Source organism: Montipora foliosa, chromosome 9 (assembly GCF_036669935.1).
Source record: "Montipora foliosa isolate CH-2021 chromosome 9, ASM3666993v2, whole genome shotgun sequence".
Classification (NCBI taxonomy): Eukaryota; Metazoa; Cnidaria; class Anthozoa; order Scleractinia; family Acroporidae; genus Montipora; species Montipora foliosa.
In genome coordinates this window covers 36,908,988-36,925,251 of record NC_090877.1, presented here as the reverse complement: position 1 = coordinate 36,925,251, position 16,264 = coordinate 36,908,988, and the positions used below count along the sequence as shown (strand labels likewise).

Here is a 16,264-nt window from a genome sequence, read left to right as displayed (position 1 = left end):
TGAAGAAAACCCCTCGGAAACGTTTGCTACGTAGGTTTCGAGTCAAGAGAAGTAGCGATGATTTCCTTAACTTATTCCTTTCACACGAAGGAACTGAAGAAGCCTCTTAAAACTCGATGAATTTGCATAATTTTCTTATTGGATATGAACCGACGCTCGGGAAAATGGACAGTGGGTTGTCCTTCAGGAACTTTAACCCGCATTTGGTACCAAAGTCTCCATAAATCAGAAGAGGAAATTTGTTTTTTTTTCAAATGCTAGCTTTTATTTCATAATCAACTGGATGTGTGACAGATACATTAACATTTTTTCATCCAATGCTTCATTTGTTACGTTCGCATTAAGGGAACTCCAGCTCACGTTCAGTTATTTTTTCGACGAATGGGTGAGCACTGTAACCTCCCCTACATAAACGTCACCACCGGAGAACGTAATCGAACTGCCGTCTGCAAACTGGAGTTTTGCCTGTTTGATGAAAAGAGTAGAGAATGAATGAATAAACGAATGAACGAACGAAAGCGAATTTTACTTTAAATTTTAATTTCTTTTGGGCTTGTAACTAGTTCTCTCCAGGGAAAAACACACTAAGAATGAATTTATTCTTGCACTTGTAAAGAAAAGTCAAAATGATCGAAAAGTACATTAATTAGAATGAAGTTCTGACTTGATTTGAAAGTTACGTGATGTTACTCTTACACTTCTATTTCATTCCCTAGCAGTACTTGAACTTCTGAAGTTCTTATGGCAGTCATTTTCTTTTCTAAATCGTCTTTGCTTGAAAGTATCACACCCCAATCAGTACGGATTCTCTGTTTTAAAGGATTTTGTGTGACATGTGCGTTTTCACATGACGTCACGGTGGCCCATATTGGTGTTCCAAAACAAAGAAATGGCGGCCAAGATGGTGTACCAAACCAATCCTCCGGGAACTGAACTCTATTCTTATGCAAATACTCTCTTTTGTTTCAGTAATCCAATATGGCTACTAGTCAGTGAGTGACAACGCTCCATAGAGGATTAATCGACAAGGACCCAAATGAGGGCACGAAAAAATCATCATTGATTACGCTACGAGGAGGCGGCGTGAGATTGGAAATCATCGCCCTAGTTGTAAAGGCGTTGAATTTGCACTCTCAGCTACCGTGGATACTCCGGGCTCAAATCCTACCCTTTCCACTAACTGGATTCGTCTTAGTTCGTCCCAAGACGACTGAGTTGGTTTTCTCAGTACTTTCACGGTATGGCCATGTTCAGTAATAGATCACAGAAGATGACACGCATTTTTCTTTCCACATTTGGACGTCATCGGTGAAATATCACTGAAGCCGACGCACGGAAGCATGTAATCCATTTAGATATATTAGCTTATGTATTTTACATATTAATAAATACATAATTTGGAGCTCGTGTGCGATATATTGCATTGATGCATGGAGGAACAGGAAATGTGTTTCAAACATTTGGATCACTTAAATGGGCAGGACAAAATGAGGAGAATGAGTTGGATTTGTGAATTACGCAGTTATTTTTTGAAACGGAAATAAGAGTTTCCATTTGCGTATTTTAACTTTCATAGCGGACCAGAGACCCGTTTCTCGAAAGTCCCGAAACTTTACGGGCCATTTTCGGGTGACCCAATTCCCTTTGTATCTCAAGAACGGAGAGGATTTAAGTCGTCAAACTTCACAGTCATTTTTCTTTTATTTACCTTGAAAACATGTTAAAAGATAGGCTTTCCAAAACAAGCGGTTGGCAGTTTCACGAATGGTTTTTCGGGCCCGAAAAGTTTTCGGGACTTTCGAGAAACGGGCCCCAGTATCCAAAGAACGCACTTCCGTTTCTGGCTTCTACGTTTCTGTGACCTTAAAAGTCCTTAAACTGTAAGTACGTGTTTTCTTACGTATTCAAGGGTCCACCCGGAAAACCATCGTTTTGTTTTTCCTTCCCCTCTTTCAAAGTAACGTTTTCGTTTCTTCGAGGAAGGCACGCTTCCCTCTTCGACGAGCGTAAACTTAAGAGCGTTAATTTCACCCACGTCTAGAAATGCCATTTTGTGAGTCTCGTCCCTGAAAAAGAAGATAAATACGTGATCACCTTTTCGCGCAGACTCTTGATCTATGAACAGAATATTATTTAGCCTAAACTTGATTTTTTGATTTTGTTATCTCCTTACGGCGAACGCAAATGTAGGTACTTTCCTTTTATTTTCTTTGCATTGAGATTTTTATGCACTGGAAATCATTCGCGTTATTTTTACTTCGAAGAAAAAGGCGTTTCTTACGGAAGGTCCCGGAAGAGAGGGTGATAATTTCATTTCCCAGTCCAAATTTGGGGAAATTAAACTCCCAGTCCCTTTGGCGTGGCAAATTTTCTTAGAAAGGCAGCCCCTCGTGCTAAAACTCCAGTGGTCAAATGACCCGAGTTATGATAGGAAAAATAAAAATAAAAATATGCATATGTATGTGGTACTAAAGCAGTGAACGGTACGTCTCAAAACGAAACTTTCGATTACTTGAGAGCAGAGGCCCTAAAGACAGCTCCATTTTGGAAGAGATAGAATTTGAGGAAACAATGCGCCGAAAACCACTGACCAAAGGGGGCAAAACGAAGCACGAAGCCTGGAAGCGAAGTAAATTTAGGTTCAAAAACAAGTCTGCGAGCACCAGAGAGGACCTCACTGCAACATGGTTGTGGAAGACCCCATGAAATATTTGAAATCAGGAATGTTGAGCAGAAATACTACGTAATAATTTGTGATAATGCTAATCTCCGTTCTCATCAGGGACTTTTTATCTCCCATTTCATGTGGCAAAATCCCATTAATTCCCGGTGATATCAATTCCGTGTCTCATTTTCCCAGCTCAAAGTTAGGTCCATCCCAGCTCTCATTTTACCCCTCCAGAACCCTCCTTACAGTAAGACAACTGGGCGACAGACAATTAGAGCAACTGAATCCCAGCCAGCCACCCAACAGTTGGGAGAACTTACGCTCCTTTCTCGTTTTCATTCGCAATCTTTCCTCCTTCTGTAACCAGTTCAAAGTCTGTCTCTCCTTGTGATCCCTTTAGCTTGACGTAAACATCTGCGTCAGTTCCAGCCAAAAAGCTGTCAGCGGTTTTCAAGGTTAGTTTCACATCCTTGTCTGAAAAAATAAGTAACAGTCAAGTGCTTTTCAAAGCACTCTATGGCACATCAAATCCCCTTCTGTCATCTCCTCAAAGCATGTAATCTTTTTTCGTATTTCTGGAACATTGTTCGTTCAATGATTAGCAATTACTTTGAACAAGAGTTATTTTAAAAAGGGGAAGAAACAATATCAAGCCAAGAAACAAAGAGTAGCCATGAATGCTATTTTTAACAATCATTTTACATCCAGGACTTCAGTTTAGAAGTGAGTTGCAATTGCTTTAAGTAGATAAATGCTTTTCTCTGTTGTTCTGCCTTTTCGACGCTGGTTTCGACATGAAAAGCCTTCAAATACCAACCAGAAGGAAGATATAAATCCTTTATTGCGTCTTCAAATACGCACTAAAAGACTTGCTAAAACGGTCTACAGTTGGCCAAGAAGGCAATGACTTTGAACGCGGCTTTGGGTACAAGGGATGAGTGGTCACTGTTTTGAGTCCAACACGCCCCGCTATTCCTTGTAACAGCCGTGATCAAACAATAAAAACCGACGTCAGTTTCGGAGTCTTCATGTGCCATTTTCTGCAAAGGTAACCATATGAAAATGTTACAAGACAGTATTGAAAGCAGTATCCGTCGCTGAAATTAAGTATAGGAAATGCGCAAATAAATTTAACAAATGGGAAACGTTTGTTTTATCGTTCATTTTCGCTTTTCTACGTGTGACCAAACCATTATTGATAAGCAGCCGCGGTTTGTCGAAACTACCTGCAACTGGCCTTTTAAACAGATCTGAGACAAGTCCTCGGTCTGCCGCTAAAGTTGTTTCAAAGAATTCTGGTTCAGTAGAAGTATGAACAATTCTGTGAAGTACTAAAAAGTTAATTCAGATATAATGCTTACATTGTTTCCTCTCGCACCCATAGAATTCGTTAATTTTCATGACATCATTCGCATCCATATGTGACTCTGCTCCCAGCTTTCCACCATCGTTGGCCTCCATAGTTTTCTTCACACCGTCGTCTTTGCTGAAAGCATATTCTCCATAATGCATTATAGAGTGCTCGTCGTAGGCATCGTAAGGTGGTAATAAGTTTTGGGCTTTAGTATTGAACTGTGAATTTAGGTCTCTTGGCTCTGAAAAACAAGAAGATCATTGTTACGGGAGCCAAGACAATCGTATGATAATTTTTGGGAAGGAGAAGTTTATCCTCTAACTTGTAATTCTCTTTCAGGAATAATTAATGACCATTTCATTTGGTACTTAATTAATTAATGTCAATAGCATGAGGAAAAGTAAAGTGCAAAAAAAGAATGGATTGCATCGGAAATTGTGCTCGAAGACAGAGGTATAGTGGCTTTTATGATTTCCAATTTTCGCCGGGTCAACTTTCAAAAGAAGATAGCTTACCTATCCTCGTGTTTGACAGATGAAAAGAAATGTCACCGGTATTTGAATTTTGTTTTGTGAATTTTAGATCATTTGTCGAAAATGAAAATAGTCTATTTGTCTCGTTGTGTGCTGGCGCGTAGGGGTAGAAAATAGCGTATGGATGCTTCGGCAGTCTTGTAATGAGCTCATGAAGACCAGGTATTTCTTTCTTCTTATGTGAAAATATTCTCTGTGTTTACTTAACCAGGTGACTTGCAATTATTTTCTTTGAAGATCATCCAAGATTGAGGGGAAAAAGCGGAAACCTAAGTGGCAATGTCAGATATGGGATTGAATTCCAAATGAGGAAGTTAGCCGTATTAAAGCAAGAGCGGATGGGCGAGGGGTGGCGGTGAACCTGCTTCAAATAGACGAGTGCCCTATGCACGTGCTCTATAATCACGTACACGATAGGTTCCATATCGCCGTGCGTCTGTTTAGTAATAGATTACACAGATGGCGCCAAAATGTGGTAAGAAAGGCACACGAGGCGATAGCAGAGTGCGTCACTGATATTTTTACCACATTTTGACAAATTCTGTGATCTATTACTGAACACACGTACGACAACATGGAATAATATTTTAAAATAACTGATTAAAGAATTAAAAGTTTATAATGATGACGTCATCTATGTGTCATTGTCCTTTAACAGATCATGCATGAGAGCGAAATTGCTTGCATTATCGAGCTTACTATGCAAAATCGCTTACTCTATAATCGTGTGCTCTATGATCACCTACCTGTTTTAATGTTTTGATGATAAACATTGATGTAGTGGTCTCTGTCATATCTTTGATGCTCGTGGTAAAAGCCCAAAAGGTGTAAAACCTCGTGCATGGCCGTGGCTCGAAAATCACAATTAGGACTCCAGAGATTAACTTCTTGAGTACTTTTTGCTTCTATGTAACCAACATACGATGAGCAGCTAAAGTAAGTAAGTAAGTAAGTAAGTAAGTAAGTAAGCAAGCAAGCAAGCAAGCAAGCAAGCAAGCAAGCAAGCAAGCAAGCAAGCAAGTAAGTAAGTAAGTAAGTAAGTAAGTAAGTAAGTAAGTAAGTAAGTAAGTAAGTAAGTAAGTAAGTAAGTAAGAAGTAAGAACTTTGATATTGTGTCAAAATCGCTAACGTACACTAAATCGGAATACCTAACTACAATTAGTAACTAATATAAATAATATAAAAATATAAGATATATGTACATGTGTAAGAAATATATATAACAGAGACTTGTTAGATACATAAAAAGCAGTCTTTACAAGTATTGTCCATTAACCATTTTGATACGCTTTTTAAAAATGTCCAATAATTCAGACGATCGAATAAATTTGTAGAGTTTGGATCAAAATGACAGGGCCTAAATAAGTCAGGCTATGTTTGCCATAATAACAGTCCGAAATCTGGCTACGGCGGAATCAGAATTTCTAAGATGATATTGAGAATTGTTAACAAGAAATAAGTCTGCAATGTAAGGGGGCGCCAGACCATTTACTTTGTACATTATGATTGCAATGGCTTGCAGTCGTCGCGTATGAAGTGTTGGTAGTTTCGCTCTTTGCAGGAGTTCCTCATACGTCGATTTCTTGTCCCAATAAACAGCGAGAAGTGTTCGTTCTTGAATAAAGGAATTGTTACTAAGTGAAAGTTTCTATTTTGTCTTTAAGTTATAACATCAGACAAGGGGTCACCTTAAACTGAAAGGCTTTGACCGAGCAAGAACGACTGCGTCCGTTTTATGAGTAAAACGATGAGTAAAGAAAATCGAACGCGAGTGTCAGCTTTTGCTCTGTACTGTAATCACTTTGCAGTGAAAATAGAACAAATTATTTTTAATGTTAAAACTGAAACATTTAACGTTGACAAGTGAGTGAGGAATGGCCCTCTCCCAAGGCCTCATCGAAAGGCACACCTATGTCGAGAAATGAATCTAATTAGGGCCACGCCCAATTAACTTTGACATCCAACACGAAGTGCCCAACAATAAGGTAAGGGTAAAGGTTATCGTTATTTTCAGCTTATGGTAAATGTGGTTGTTTATCGTTTACTTGAGGAGCAACAATTGGAGGACGTAAATTGTCTGTTGAGACACGAGTCACAGAGAGGAGCAACTGGACACTTCGTGACGCTTCTTGAAACCCGCTTGCATCTGATTAGGGACATTTCTGGACAACCTTGTTCCCAGGGCTATTGTCTATCTTTGGGGAGGTCCCGTCCGTCCTACTCTCGGCGGTGAAAATCCGTGGGAACGAGCTTGATTTCAGAACATATCCAAAAGGCAACGAGCTTTACAAATAGCAAGAATCATTCTGATACAACTCTCTTAAATCAAATGAACACCTTTTACAAAGACTTTCAGTATGGAGAGAATTCAAGTGATGCGAACACTACCGTGTGCATATGATGGATGAAGAACCTTCGCTGATCCACAGCATCAGGAACTTCTTATGCAACACCCAAGGACCCGGGTGTTGCATAAGAAGTTCTTCCGTTTCCATGCCCTATTTCGTGCCAAATCGAGTCAAGAGGAGAGGTAAGACCTGGGAACTAAGCTTTGAAATGGCAAGTGCAATTTCGTTCGGTTGGTCGGTACACTTGGAAAATTGCTTACCATTTTCAACGGTCATCCTAACCGGAATTTCCCAACAAATGGTAAGCACCCACTCACCGCGGACTCTTGACGTGTCCTTCATACATTGACTCTTGAAACAGGCAAGCAATTTCGAGTCCATGAGAAGCGGAGGACTCGTTTCTTAGTCAAGAAACTCTAGCATGGTCCTTTTAACCCCTGACGTCCATCATGAAAAATTCCTCTCAGCCATCAGTCTGACAAAGTTTAAAACGCGTGTGGTGCGTTACGAGCAAAAGAAGAACAGTCAAATTTTTCGTCTTTCCGCTAAACAGAGCTCAGCACTTACTGTAAATCTGTGTTCGATTGTGTGTCAAAGGAATGTTAAAAGGTTGGAATGTTAACCTACGAGGTGGCGCACTTGTTTGGGGTATCGACGAGCCCGAAAAGAATGGCGAGGTTCAGTGAAGCTTATTTGTCCTCGTCCCATTCTTCTCGCCGGCTTCGAAGGTTTGCATGGAGGCTCCGCCGCCCAGTACTCGCCTGATGGAAGGTTAACAAAATATTTCATATGTTGACAAGCCACGTTGTGAAGAAATATTATCTAATAATAGTATCTTTTCTCATCCCCAGGTCTCTCTAATTAACTACATACCCGTAGTTGCCTTTTTGAAAGTTCACGTAATGACCAGTCGCAGATTCTCGAAAGTGAATGCAGGTTTTCAAATCCAGCTCTCGAAAAATGTCACGCAACCATCTTTTCGAATTTTCGTTGATACCTGAAAAGAAATAAGGATAACTGAATTCCAGTTCCAAACACGTAGCCACTCCAAAACTAAATCAAAGCATAGTTAATAGATCACAGAAATATTTTAACTTTTTAATTTTCGTCCTAACAGTGACATTCATAGTTGGGAACCCCTCAAAGAGAAAAAGGAGTAACAGTAAATTTATTTTAACTGGATCGCCTGGCTTTTCTTTCTCGAGGATAATTGTGAGAAACCGCATGTCAGTGAATAATATCTTGTTGACAAAAATCCTGGTTAAAAAAAAAGGAAAGGAAAGGAACTTTATTTAAGTGTCTAGTCGTGCTAGCGCTGGAGCACTAATTGGGGACACTGTAAACAGAAATTAACAATTAACAGAAATCAAGTCAAATGTTGGTTATTGAGGAGAGGGGAAACCGGAGTACCCGGAGAAAACCTCTCGGTGCAGAATAGAGAACCAACAAACTCAACCCACATTTGACGCCGGATCTGGGAATCGAACCCGGGCCACATTGGTGGGAAGCAAGTGCTCTCACCACTGCGCCATCCTGCACTCCAAAGAACAGGGTGGGAAATGAACCCACGACCTTCGGGTTAGATCTCTGCAAAACATTTGTTTTACCGCAGGAAATAGTATTCCATCGGTGACCATAGACCTTTTTGCAGATACGGCGGCCATTTTGATTTCTATTGTTTCAAATAGCTATTATGGGATGCCCAGTGGGCAAATACATATTAATTTGCCCCCTGGGCATCCCATAATGTCTTTCGAAACAATAGAAATCAAAATGGCCGCCGTATCTGTAAAAAGGTCTATCGCCCTTCATCACACGGCAGCCATATTGAGTCCTGAGGGATTGAAAACTTTTGTTTTACCGCACCGAAATTCTAGCCCGAACGTTTCAGCAACTCCAGGCTCGGGGTGCAATCTATTGTCTATGGCCAATATGGTTGCCGCTCTAATAAGGTCCATTCAGGACTCCGACATTATCAAATCAGTCGAGTTGAAATGCAAAAAGAGTCTAGAAAAATAGCACACAAACAGCGGTGACGAACATCAGATATTAACGCATACTTGAAAATACTATCTGATGTTCGTCACCACTGTTTGTGTGTTATTTCTGATAAGACTGAGATGGCCAAAGGAAAAGAGTCTAGAGAAAAATTTAGAGAAAGCGCGGTATTTTTCTTTTAATTTTTTTTTTTTTGAAAATCAGTTGGAAAAATTCCCTTCATGCTATATAGTTTGTAACAACGGTAGCCTATTCTTCATTGCACTCACGCGATACGACGGCCATTTTGGTGCCAAAACCAAGAGAAAAATGCCGTGACGACAGGTACAATCAAAGAATAACGGAAGGACGATAGTGTTATCCTTGAATGTTTGAATCTACATTAATTAGCTGATTCTTACCATCAAAGACGTAATTTATAACCACTTTGCCATCCGACTGTTTTTTCCACTTTTTGGAGGAGTCCATTACTACTCCTCTCTTGGATCGAAAAGCTAAAAAACGGAATAATTAAAAGAGAGAACGGTATTGTCACCAAAGAAATGAACTCCATGTTTTTCATTCAGAAATCATCCAACGCAAATGCAGTTGATAAAACTTTGCATTTGGAATAAGAGTGTAATTAAAGAAAAAATAAGAATCTGTCTTAAAGGTTGCGGAATCCATAAGCATGAAATTCATGCATATTTATTAAAAATTATTAATGATTTTCTCTAGAGACATGGTATCGTAGGGTCAGCTTACATGCACGTTGCCTTTACACTAATCAGATTTGGCTGCGGTGGCCTAACGAGTCACGTTAGGGAGTATTAAAAACACGACGTTTTTAAGAAACCTAAGAGAGAGCCCTAGCAAATATTGGGTCGCTCCTCGGTGCCAAAAGTTTAATTCCCATGGGACGCTGGGTTTACTCTACTATTTCATTGGCTTCAAATGCTCCTTTGAAATGTGCAACTTACATAGCGTGATTTCATTGGCTTCAATGGAAAATGATATAGCTTGTGAAAGTACGCTGAACATAAACATTGTGTCGTAATTTGCGATGCTTGTTGGAGTATAAATTGATCTGTGTATTCGAAGGAGACTTCACTCTCAGGATATCTCGCGTTAGAAGCTGAAACACAAAGCTTGAATGCGGTGAAAACAGTGTTTGACCACTTTAGAAGCGTTCTTGTTTGAAAAAGAGAGAAGTAATTAAGTACTCAATCCACATAATCTGCACGATCCGCGTTGCAAAATGCATTGTTTGGGTTAATTTGTACAAATAAAGGGACATCACATGTCGATGTAGAGCACCTCTTTTTGGTTAGCAAATGAAAAAGTACTCAATCTGCAGAATCTGCGTTTTAAACATGACCCCCTTTCTACACACTATCACATATGTATTATTAGTATAAACACACAGGTGATTATGCAAAATCGCGCGCTCTCATTGGCTCGCTATCTCGGATTATCAGCCGATAATCGCCTCGACGGACAGAATGGCTGCTAGTAGTCGTTTTGCCACTGTAAGTGAAGATGATTTCGCGTTGAAGTGTTTTTTTTTTTCTCTTTTTTTGAAATAATCGCCTGTGTATTTATACTAAAACAATTATTTCCTCTATTAGAGACCATTAGCTTAAAAATCTGATAGAGACTATTGCCCTGCTGTGCTAAAGGTTTATTTCCGGTTTCCGTGCACGAGCTTCATCTCAGTCCGTAATTTATCATTCAAGACTCCAGTGCCATTCCTTACAGAACCTGATTTAATAGAGCGGTTTTCAATTGAGTGTCGAAAGTAAGTGGCGAATTGCTTTGGTTTTGCATTACTTCACTCAGTGATTGGTTCAAAGTTCTCGCGCCACTTTTTCAACCAATCAAAAGTGAAACCAAAACCAATCGTGGCTCGCGCGCGCGTGCACATTTTCCCGCGCTTGGTGTCGACTACGTGTAATTACTTCGAGTTTTGATTGGTTTACTGGATTGTTTCCGTCCTTTTTGATTGGCCAAAGTAATTACTTTGGTTTTGGTTTTAGAGCGGTTTTCAATTGAGTGTCGAAAGTAATTAGCTAATTGCTTTGGTTTTGCATCTACTTCACTCAGTGATTGGTTCAAAGTTTTCGCGCCACTTTTTCAACCAATCAGAAGTGAAACCAAAACCAATTGTGGCTCGCGCGCGCATATTTTCCCGCCTTTTGTGTCGGCTACGTGTAATTACTTCGAGTTTTGATTGGCTTACTGGATTGTTTCCGTCCTTTTTGATTGGTTAAAGTAATTACTATGGTTTTGGTTTTACGACACTCATTTCAAAACCGCTCTATTACACTCGATTGAAACTCGCTCTAATAGCTCTAATAGGTTTCTGCCGGATACATCTCACTCTATTACCCACCTTTTCTGGACTTTTCAAGAGCTAAGACCTCCTGGTGCTTTTTGTCCGCCTGATTGTTTCTTGCTTGTGATAAAACTAACGAAGATATTAGAAACTCAACTGAGAACCCAATACTAACTATAAGCCCGAAAGGCCGTCCCATTTCTTTACTCCGTCAACCTTTGTCCTCCCAGCCGGCGACCCATATTTTTGAGTTTTCAAAAATTATTCAAAAGAAAAAAAACAAACAAACATAAACCAGAAGCAAGAAACAAAAAGATCAGTTTTCTTTACCTTTTTTCGTACAGTTTTCAGTTTCAACTTCAACCCCATAGTAAACTTGACATTCCTAGGGCCTCTATCCACAGACTAGGCAAGTTGTGGATCACATATGGATCACATATGAACTGCAGATATGAAATCATATCCGCAGTTCATTCCATATCCGCAGTTCATATATGATTTCATATTCGCAGTTCATATAGTTCAATATTCGCATTGATTTCATATCCGCGGTTCATATATGATCCATTTCATACATCATTTCATCATTGATTCATTCCTCACGAGAACATTAGAACCCACAAATGACCAGCTGCTAACGTCAGTGGCTTCATAGCTCAGTTGGTTAGAGCGTCGCACCGGAATCGCGAGATCATGGGTTCAAATCCCGTCGAAGTTCTGAATTTTTCAGGCTTCTCTACGCAATTGCAATAATTGTGTTCATAACTGCAAGGATCATAAGCTTCACTTAATTTTTATCTTGTTCTTCGTTTTTCCTAGGCTTCCACAAAACGTACCGGTTATCGACAAACTTTTCGTATGTGGAAACGCATTCCCTGACACAGTTGTCGATTCAGTTACGTGGTAGACTCTTGAAAGTGTTTCTTTTATATTTTCGTTTTGCTTCAAATTGTTGTTGTTGTTTTCTAATACTCTGAATGATCGACCTAAATAAAAAAAAACGCATTTTACGATAAACTGAGAAATAGGGTTTCAATTTTTGAGACAGTTCCTCGACAATAATTTCCCAATAATGCACTAATTGTCCATTCTAGCACTACAAGATCCCAGCACGAGGCAAGCACCTTTTGGATTCGGCGTACTTCGCAAACAGCGGTGCAACAGTCTTCGTCGCAAAAAAAAGGCCGCCTCGTAACAAATGATTAAAACAACGTGCAATCACATTATGACATTTAGAAAAAAATCAATTACCACTTTTAGCTGGGTTTATCATGGGATAAACTTCTTCTTCAATGTCGTTGCGCAGAGGTGTTTTGGCCGAATTTGCGACAGTCGCTGGGTCTGAAAATATTTACAAATACGGAGCAATGCACAATATATGACCGCTGAATAAAAACTCTGAGGACCCATTGTTACAGGGTTAGCCTCCATCTAAAGTGAAATATATTCATAAGTAGGGAGTTTAGGCACAGGCGTTTTTGGGACGCGGACGGCAACCAGAAGAGAACATTTCGCGCGCCAGGACAGTGGTGTCTCCCAGATTTTTGTGCTAATCATCTGTAATGGAGAAAAGATACTTAACAATGTAAAAGTTGTTAAAGACAAGTTAAAAGGGAAAACAGCTCACTTCCGGTTGCCGTCCGCGTCTCAAAAAGACGCGTGCTTAAGCTCCCTAATACCGGCACGAAGGTGCCTGAAATTTAAAACTAAACAATAGACAGAATAGTGAACAAGTCATCCTCTCGCTGGAATTTGTAAATATATTCACTTCATGATGGAAGCTAACCCTGTAAAAATGCGTCAGACGAGATTCTTAGCCACCATTTTTGCGGCTTAGGTTTGCATAAAGTTCTCCTTGTCATTCCGAGGTCGTCTCCAGTCGTAGAGGGCACAGATCGCTCCAAAGATCATGTCTGTTCGTTTGAAAACATCCCAAATGGAGTTAATTGTGTTGGTAACGAAATCACTTTTCCATAGAGGGGTTTATTGAGACAGCTCCTTAACGTAACAACAATTTCCTCTTCTATTAATCCACTCCAGCCCAACAAACAACTTTTTCTCTGCGCATTGGCCGTCCGTCCACACGTATCCGGCGAATCCGGCATCGGAATCCGAAACTTTTTTAAATCCGATCTCCAGAGTGGAAAGTTTGCATCCGCAAAGAATTTGGAATCGTGTGGACGGTCGAATCCGGTTACTTTGACGCTACAAACTCAGATTCAGTCTTTATCGCGTAAATATTCAACATGGCCGCTAAACGAAAGGCTATCGCTTCTCCCACACCTGATGGATCATGCTCTGTTGACAATAGTAACAGAGGCGTCCTGGATACTAGAACGATTCCCGATACGCGTGGACGGGAAAATTTGATTTAAAATTCGGATACGTGTGGACGGCGCGTCTGGAATGTTTGAAAACTTTCAATCACCATTTTTGGCCGGGGTTATCATGGGATAAACTTCTTCTTCTTCTTCTTCTTCTTCTTCTTCTTCTTCTTCTTCTTCTTCTTCTTCATTGTACTCCAGCAGAGTTGTAGTGGCCGAAGTTGTGACAGTTTCTTGGTCTGAAAATATTTACAGTGCAGAAAAATGTACAATTGTAAAATGAATGACAACTCTGAAACTAGATCATAGAACTAACTTCTCAGTCACCATTTTCAAGGCTTAGTTTTCAATAAAATTCTTACTCTCCCTCCTCTTTTAGACTAAAAGAGAGCAGATCGTTTAATTAACAGAAGTGGTGACAGATTGTCCGTTAAATGTCACTTATACATAAGGGGGTTTCAATTGCTCAGACAATTCCTCAACAATATTTCCTAATAATTCACTAACACTTCACTTCACTAATAATCCACTCCAGTCTTACTAGCAGCAGCTGTACAACGGTCTTCGTCGCAAAAAAACAAGGTCGCTTCGTAACTTGATTAAGAAAACGTGCAATCACACTGTGAATTAAAAGTAATAATAATTACCACTTTTAGCTGGGTTTATCATAGGCATGAGAGTATAATATACCTTCATACTCTCTTGTTATAGGATAAACTTCTTCTTCCTCAATGTTGTCGCGCAGAGGTGTTTTGGCTGAAGTTGCGACAGCGGCCTCTGGGTCTGAAAAAATATACACAATGCAGAATAACATGCAATTGAAACATTCAAAAAATATCCTGCGGTTTACGAGTTATGAGATAGGAAGACAACTGTTTTTTTTTTCCCACTTGATTGTGACCGTGAATAATAAGTCTCTGAGTTACTTGGAACCCTCGACTCGAGTGAGAGCCATGCATTATCCAAACTGGAATGTTATAAATTCACTTCACGATAAGACTCAAAGAACTATTTTATATCCAGGACCTTTTCCCTGGCTAAGAACGAGGAAGCACCATTTTAATTAGAAATTAGATCAAGTCAGTAATGATTCATATGAACTACTTTTACCCCAGTCATGAGGCGCAGTAATGTAGTATTACACCAATTCAGTGATGACAGAAACGTTTCAATATTTAGCTGAAATCTGCTTTTAATAGCCCATTTCCGAGTTCTGGCCTGCCTCATATTCAAAGCGAGTCTAAGTGCGAAGTTTTTGTTATGAAAATTAGTTTTCATTCATATGTAAAGTAGAACTAATTACCATCACAAAAACTTCGCACTTAGACTCGCTTTGAAGAGGAGGCAGACTTGAACTCGGAAATGGCCTAATGAATGTCAAAAGCAATGTTGCAATTGCTTTTTCAGGTTGTTTTGAGCCGCACCGTAGTTTAAACAGTGCGAGCCAATTGTCACACAATAAGTGCCAAGAGGAGAGAAAACAACCGTTATGTGTTAGCACTCGTTTTCTGGCCAATAGCGACCGTGAATTGCGTTATGCATATTGACTGGCAAAAGTAATCAGTACTTTGGTCTCGGGTTGAGCACACTTAGAATTCGAATAACTATAATATGATCCTCAAATTATCTTGGTGAAAATTCAACATCTAGTTAGCACTAGTACTTCTCAGTCAATCATGTGTACAACTTGTTTTACTACAAGAATTTGACTTATTGATCTTATTTCCGAACGTTTGCCAGACTTAAAAATACCGATAAAGTGAGAGCCTACATTTTTTTTAGCAAAGATGCACTCACCCATCTCAATCTCTATACTAAAAAAAATGATTTTCAAGGTTAAATCAAGATCAAAATCAAAATCAAGGTTAGGTCAAGATCACAGTCAGTTCGTAAAAAAAAAAATTAACTTGGAGACAACAGCCAAGATTTTGTTTCAACTCTTGTAAAGTGGATGCATTTATCACTGTACGAGCCAAGTTTGCAAAAAAATATATATATATATTACGTCGTCAATGTTTCCCATATTGGCCAAGAAGATAACAAGCAAGTTAAATAGCGTTGTTTTGAAAAGAGATGTGAGATTAACGATAGAGCACAAAAAGCAAAAGTGATCTCAAAAGGGGTCACTTTTAGGTTTCCAGAAAATTACATTGAACAGACAAACTTGCCGAGGGGTTGACAGTAAAGATACAAAAAATCGCAAAATTAACAGAACTTTTCAGATGAGCTTACCAGATAGACTCGGACGAGGAACAGAAAGTACTGTGGCCAAAATCATCAACAAGACGGCTTCTTTTAGAAAGTATGCCATCGTTCAACGACTTAATTAGGTGGTTTGATTTTCTGAACCGGCCGAAATGCGACGCTAAAGAGCTTAGCCCGTATAACTGAATGTCGTTTAGCACGTTTCACTTTTTATGTATCAACCTGACTGGAAGATACAGGACGGGGGATCCAATTAACTTTCCTATTAATCAAATGAGATACTTGGTGTGCTCTTATGAAACAAATTGTTATCACTCGATCTGCCGTTTTAATTGCTCTCTTAATACACGTTTTGTGGCTTTTTTATGAGGTATCGCAACAAGTCCAATATATATTACGGAATGACCTTAGCTGAGAACGACTGAAATTAAACGCATCTGTTTGATTTATTTACGCTTATTTACCCCACTTTTAGATCATTATTTACTCGCTTATCATCGAAAAATGAAAAAAATAAAAA

General features: G+C 39.4%; 1 protein-coding gene across 3 annotated transcripts in view; it reads right to left on the bottom strand.

Moving 5' to 3' along the window:
• Positions 1–15,910, bottom strand: part of LOC137970014 (low choriolytic enzyme-like) — a 16,007-nt gene extending 97 nt beyond the window's left edge. The window contains exons 1-12 of one of the 3 annotated variants that reach the window (XM_068816458.1): positions 15,772–15,910; positions 14,230–14,322; positions 13,644–13,778; positions 12,052–12,201; positions 11,273–11,347; positions 9,303–9,395; positions 7,777–7,900; positions 5,302–5,486; positions 4,030–4,263; positions 2,989–3,142; positions 1,901–2,066; positions 1–465 (exon numbers count right to left, since the gene is read on the bottom strand). The exon at positions 1–465 is cut by the window's left edge and continues 97 nt beyond it. In XM_068816458.1, coding sequence (XP_068672559.1) covers positions 367–465; positions 1,901–2,066; positions 2,989–3,142; positions 4,030–4,263; positions 5,302–5,486; positions 7,777–7,900; positions 9,303–9,395; positions 11,273–11,347; positions 12,052–12,201; positions 13,644–13,778; positions 14,230–14,322; positions 15,772–15,850 — 1,587 coding nt within the window. In that variant the 5' untranslated portion in view covers positions 15,851–15,910 and the 3' untranslated portion in view covers positions 1–366. Of the gene's footprint in view, positions 466–1,900; positions 2,067–2,988; positions 3,143–4,029; positions 4,264–5,301; positions 5,487–7,776; positions 7,901–9,302; positions 9,396–11,272; positions 11,348–12,051; positions 12,202–12,466; positions 12,557–13,643; positions 13,779–14,229; positions 14,323–15,771 lie in introns of all 3 variants that reach the window. The other 2 variants (XM_068816459.1, XM_068816460.1) reach the window with 2 other exon arrangements.
• Positions 15,911–16,264: the final 354 nt, after the last annotated feature.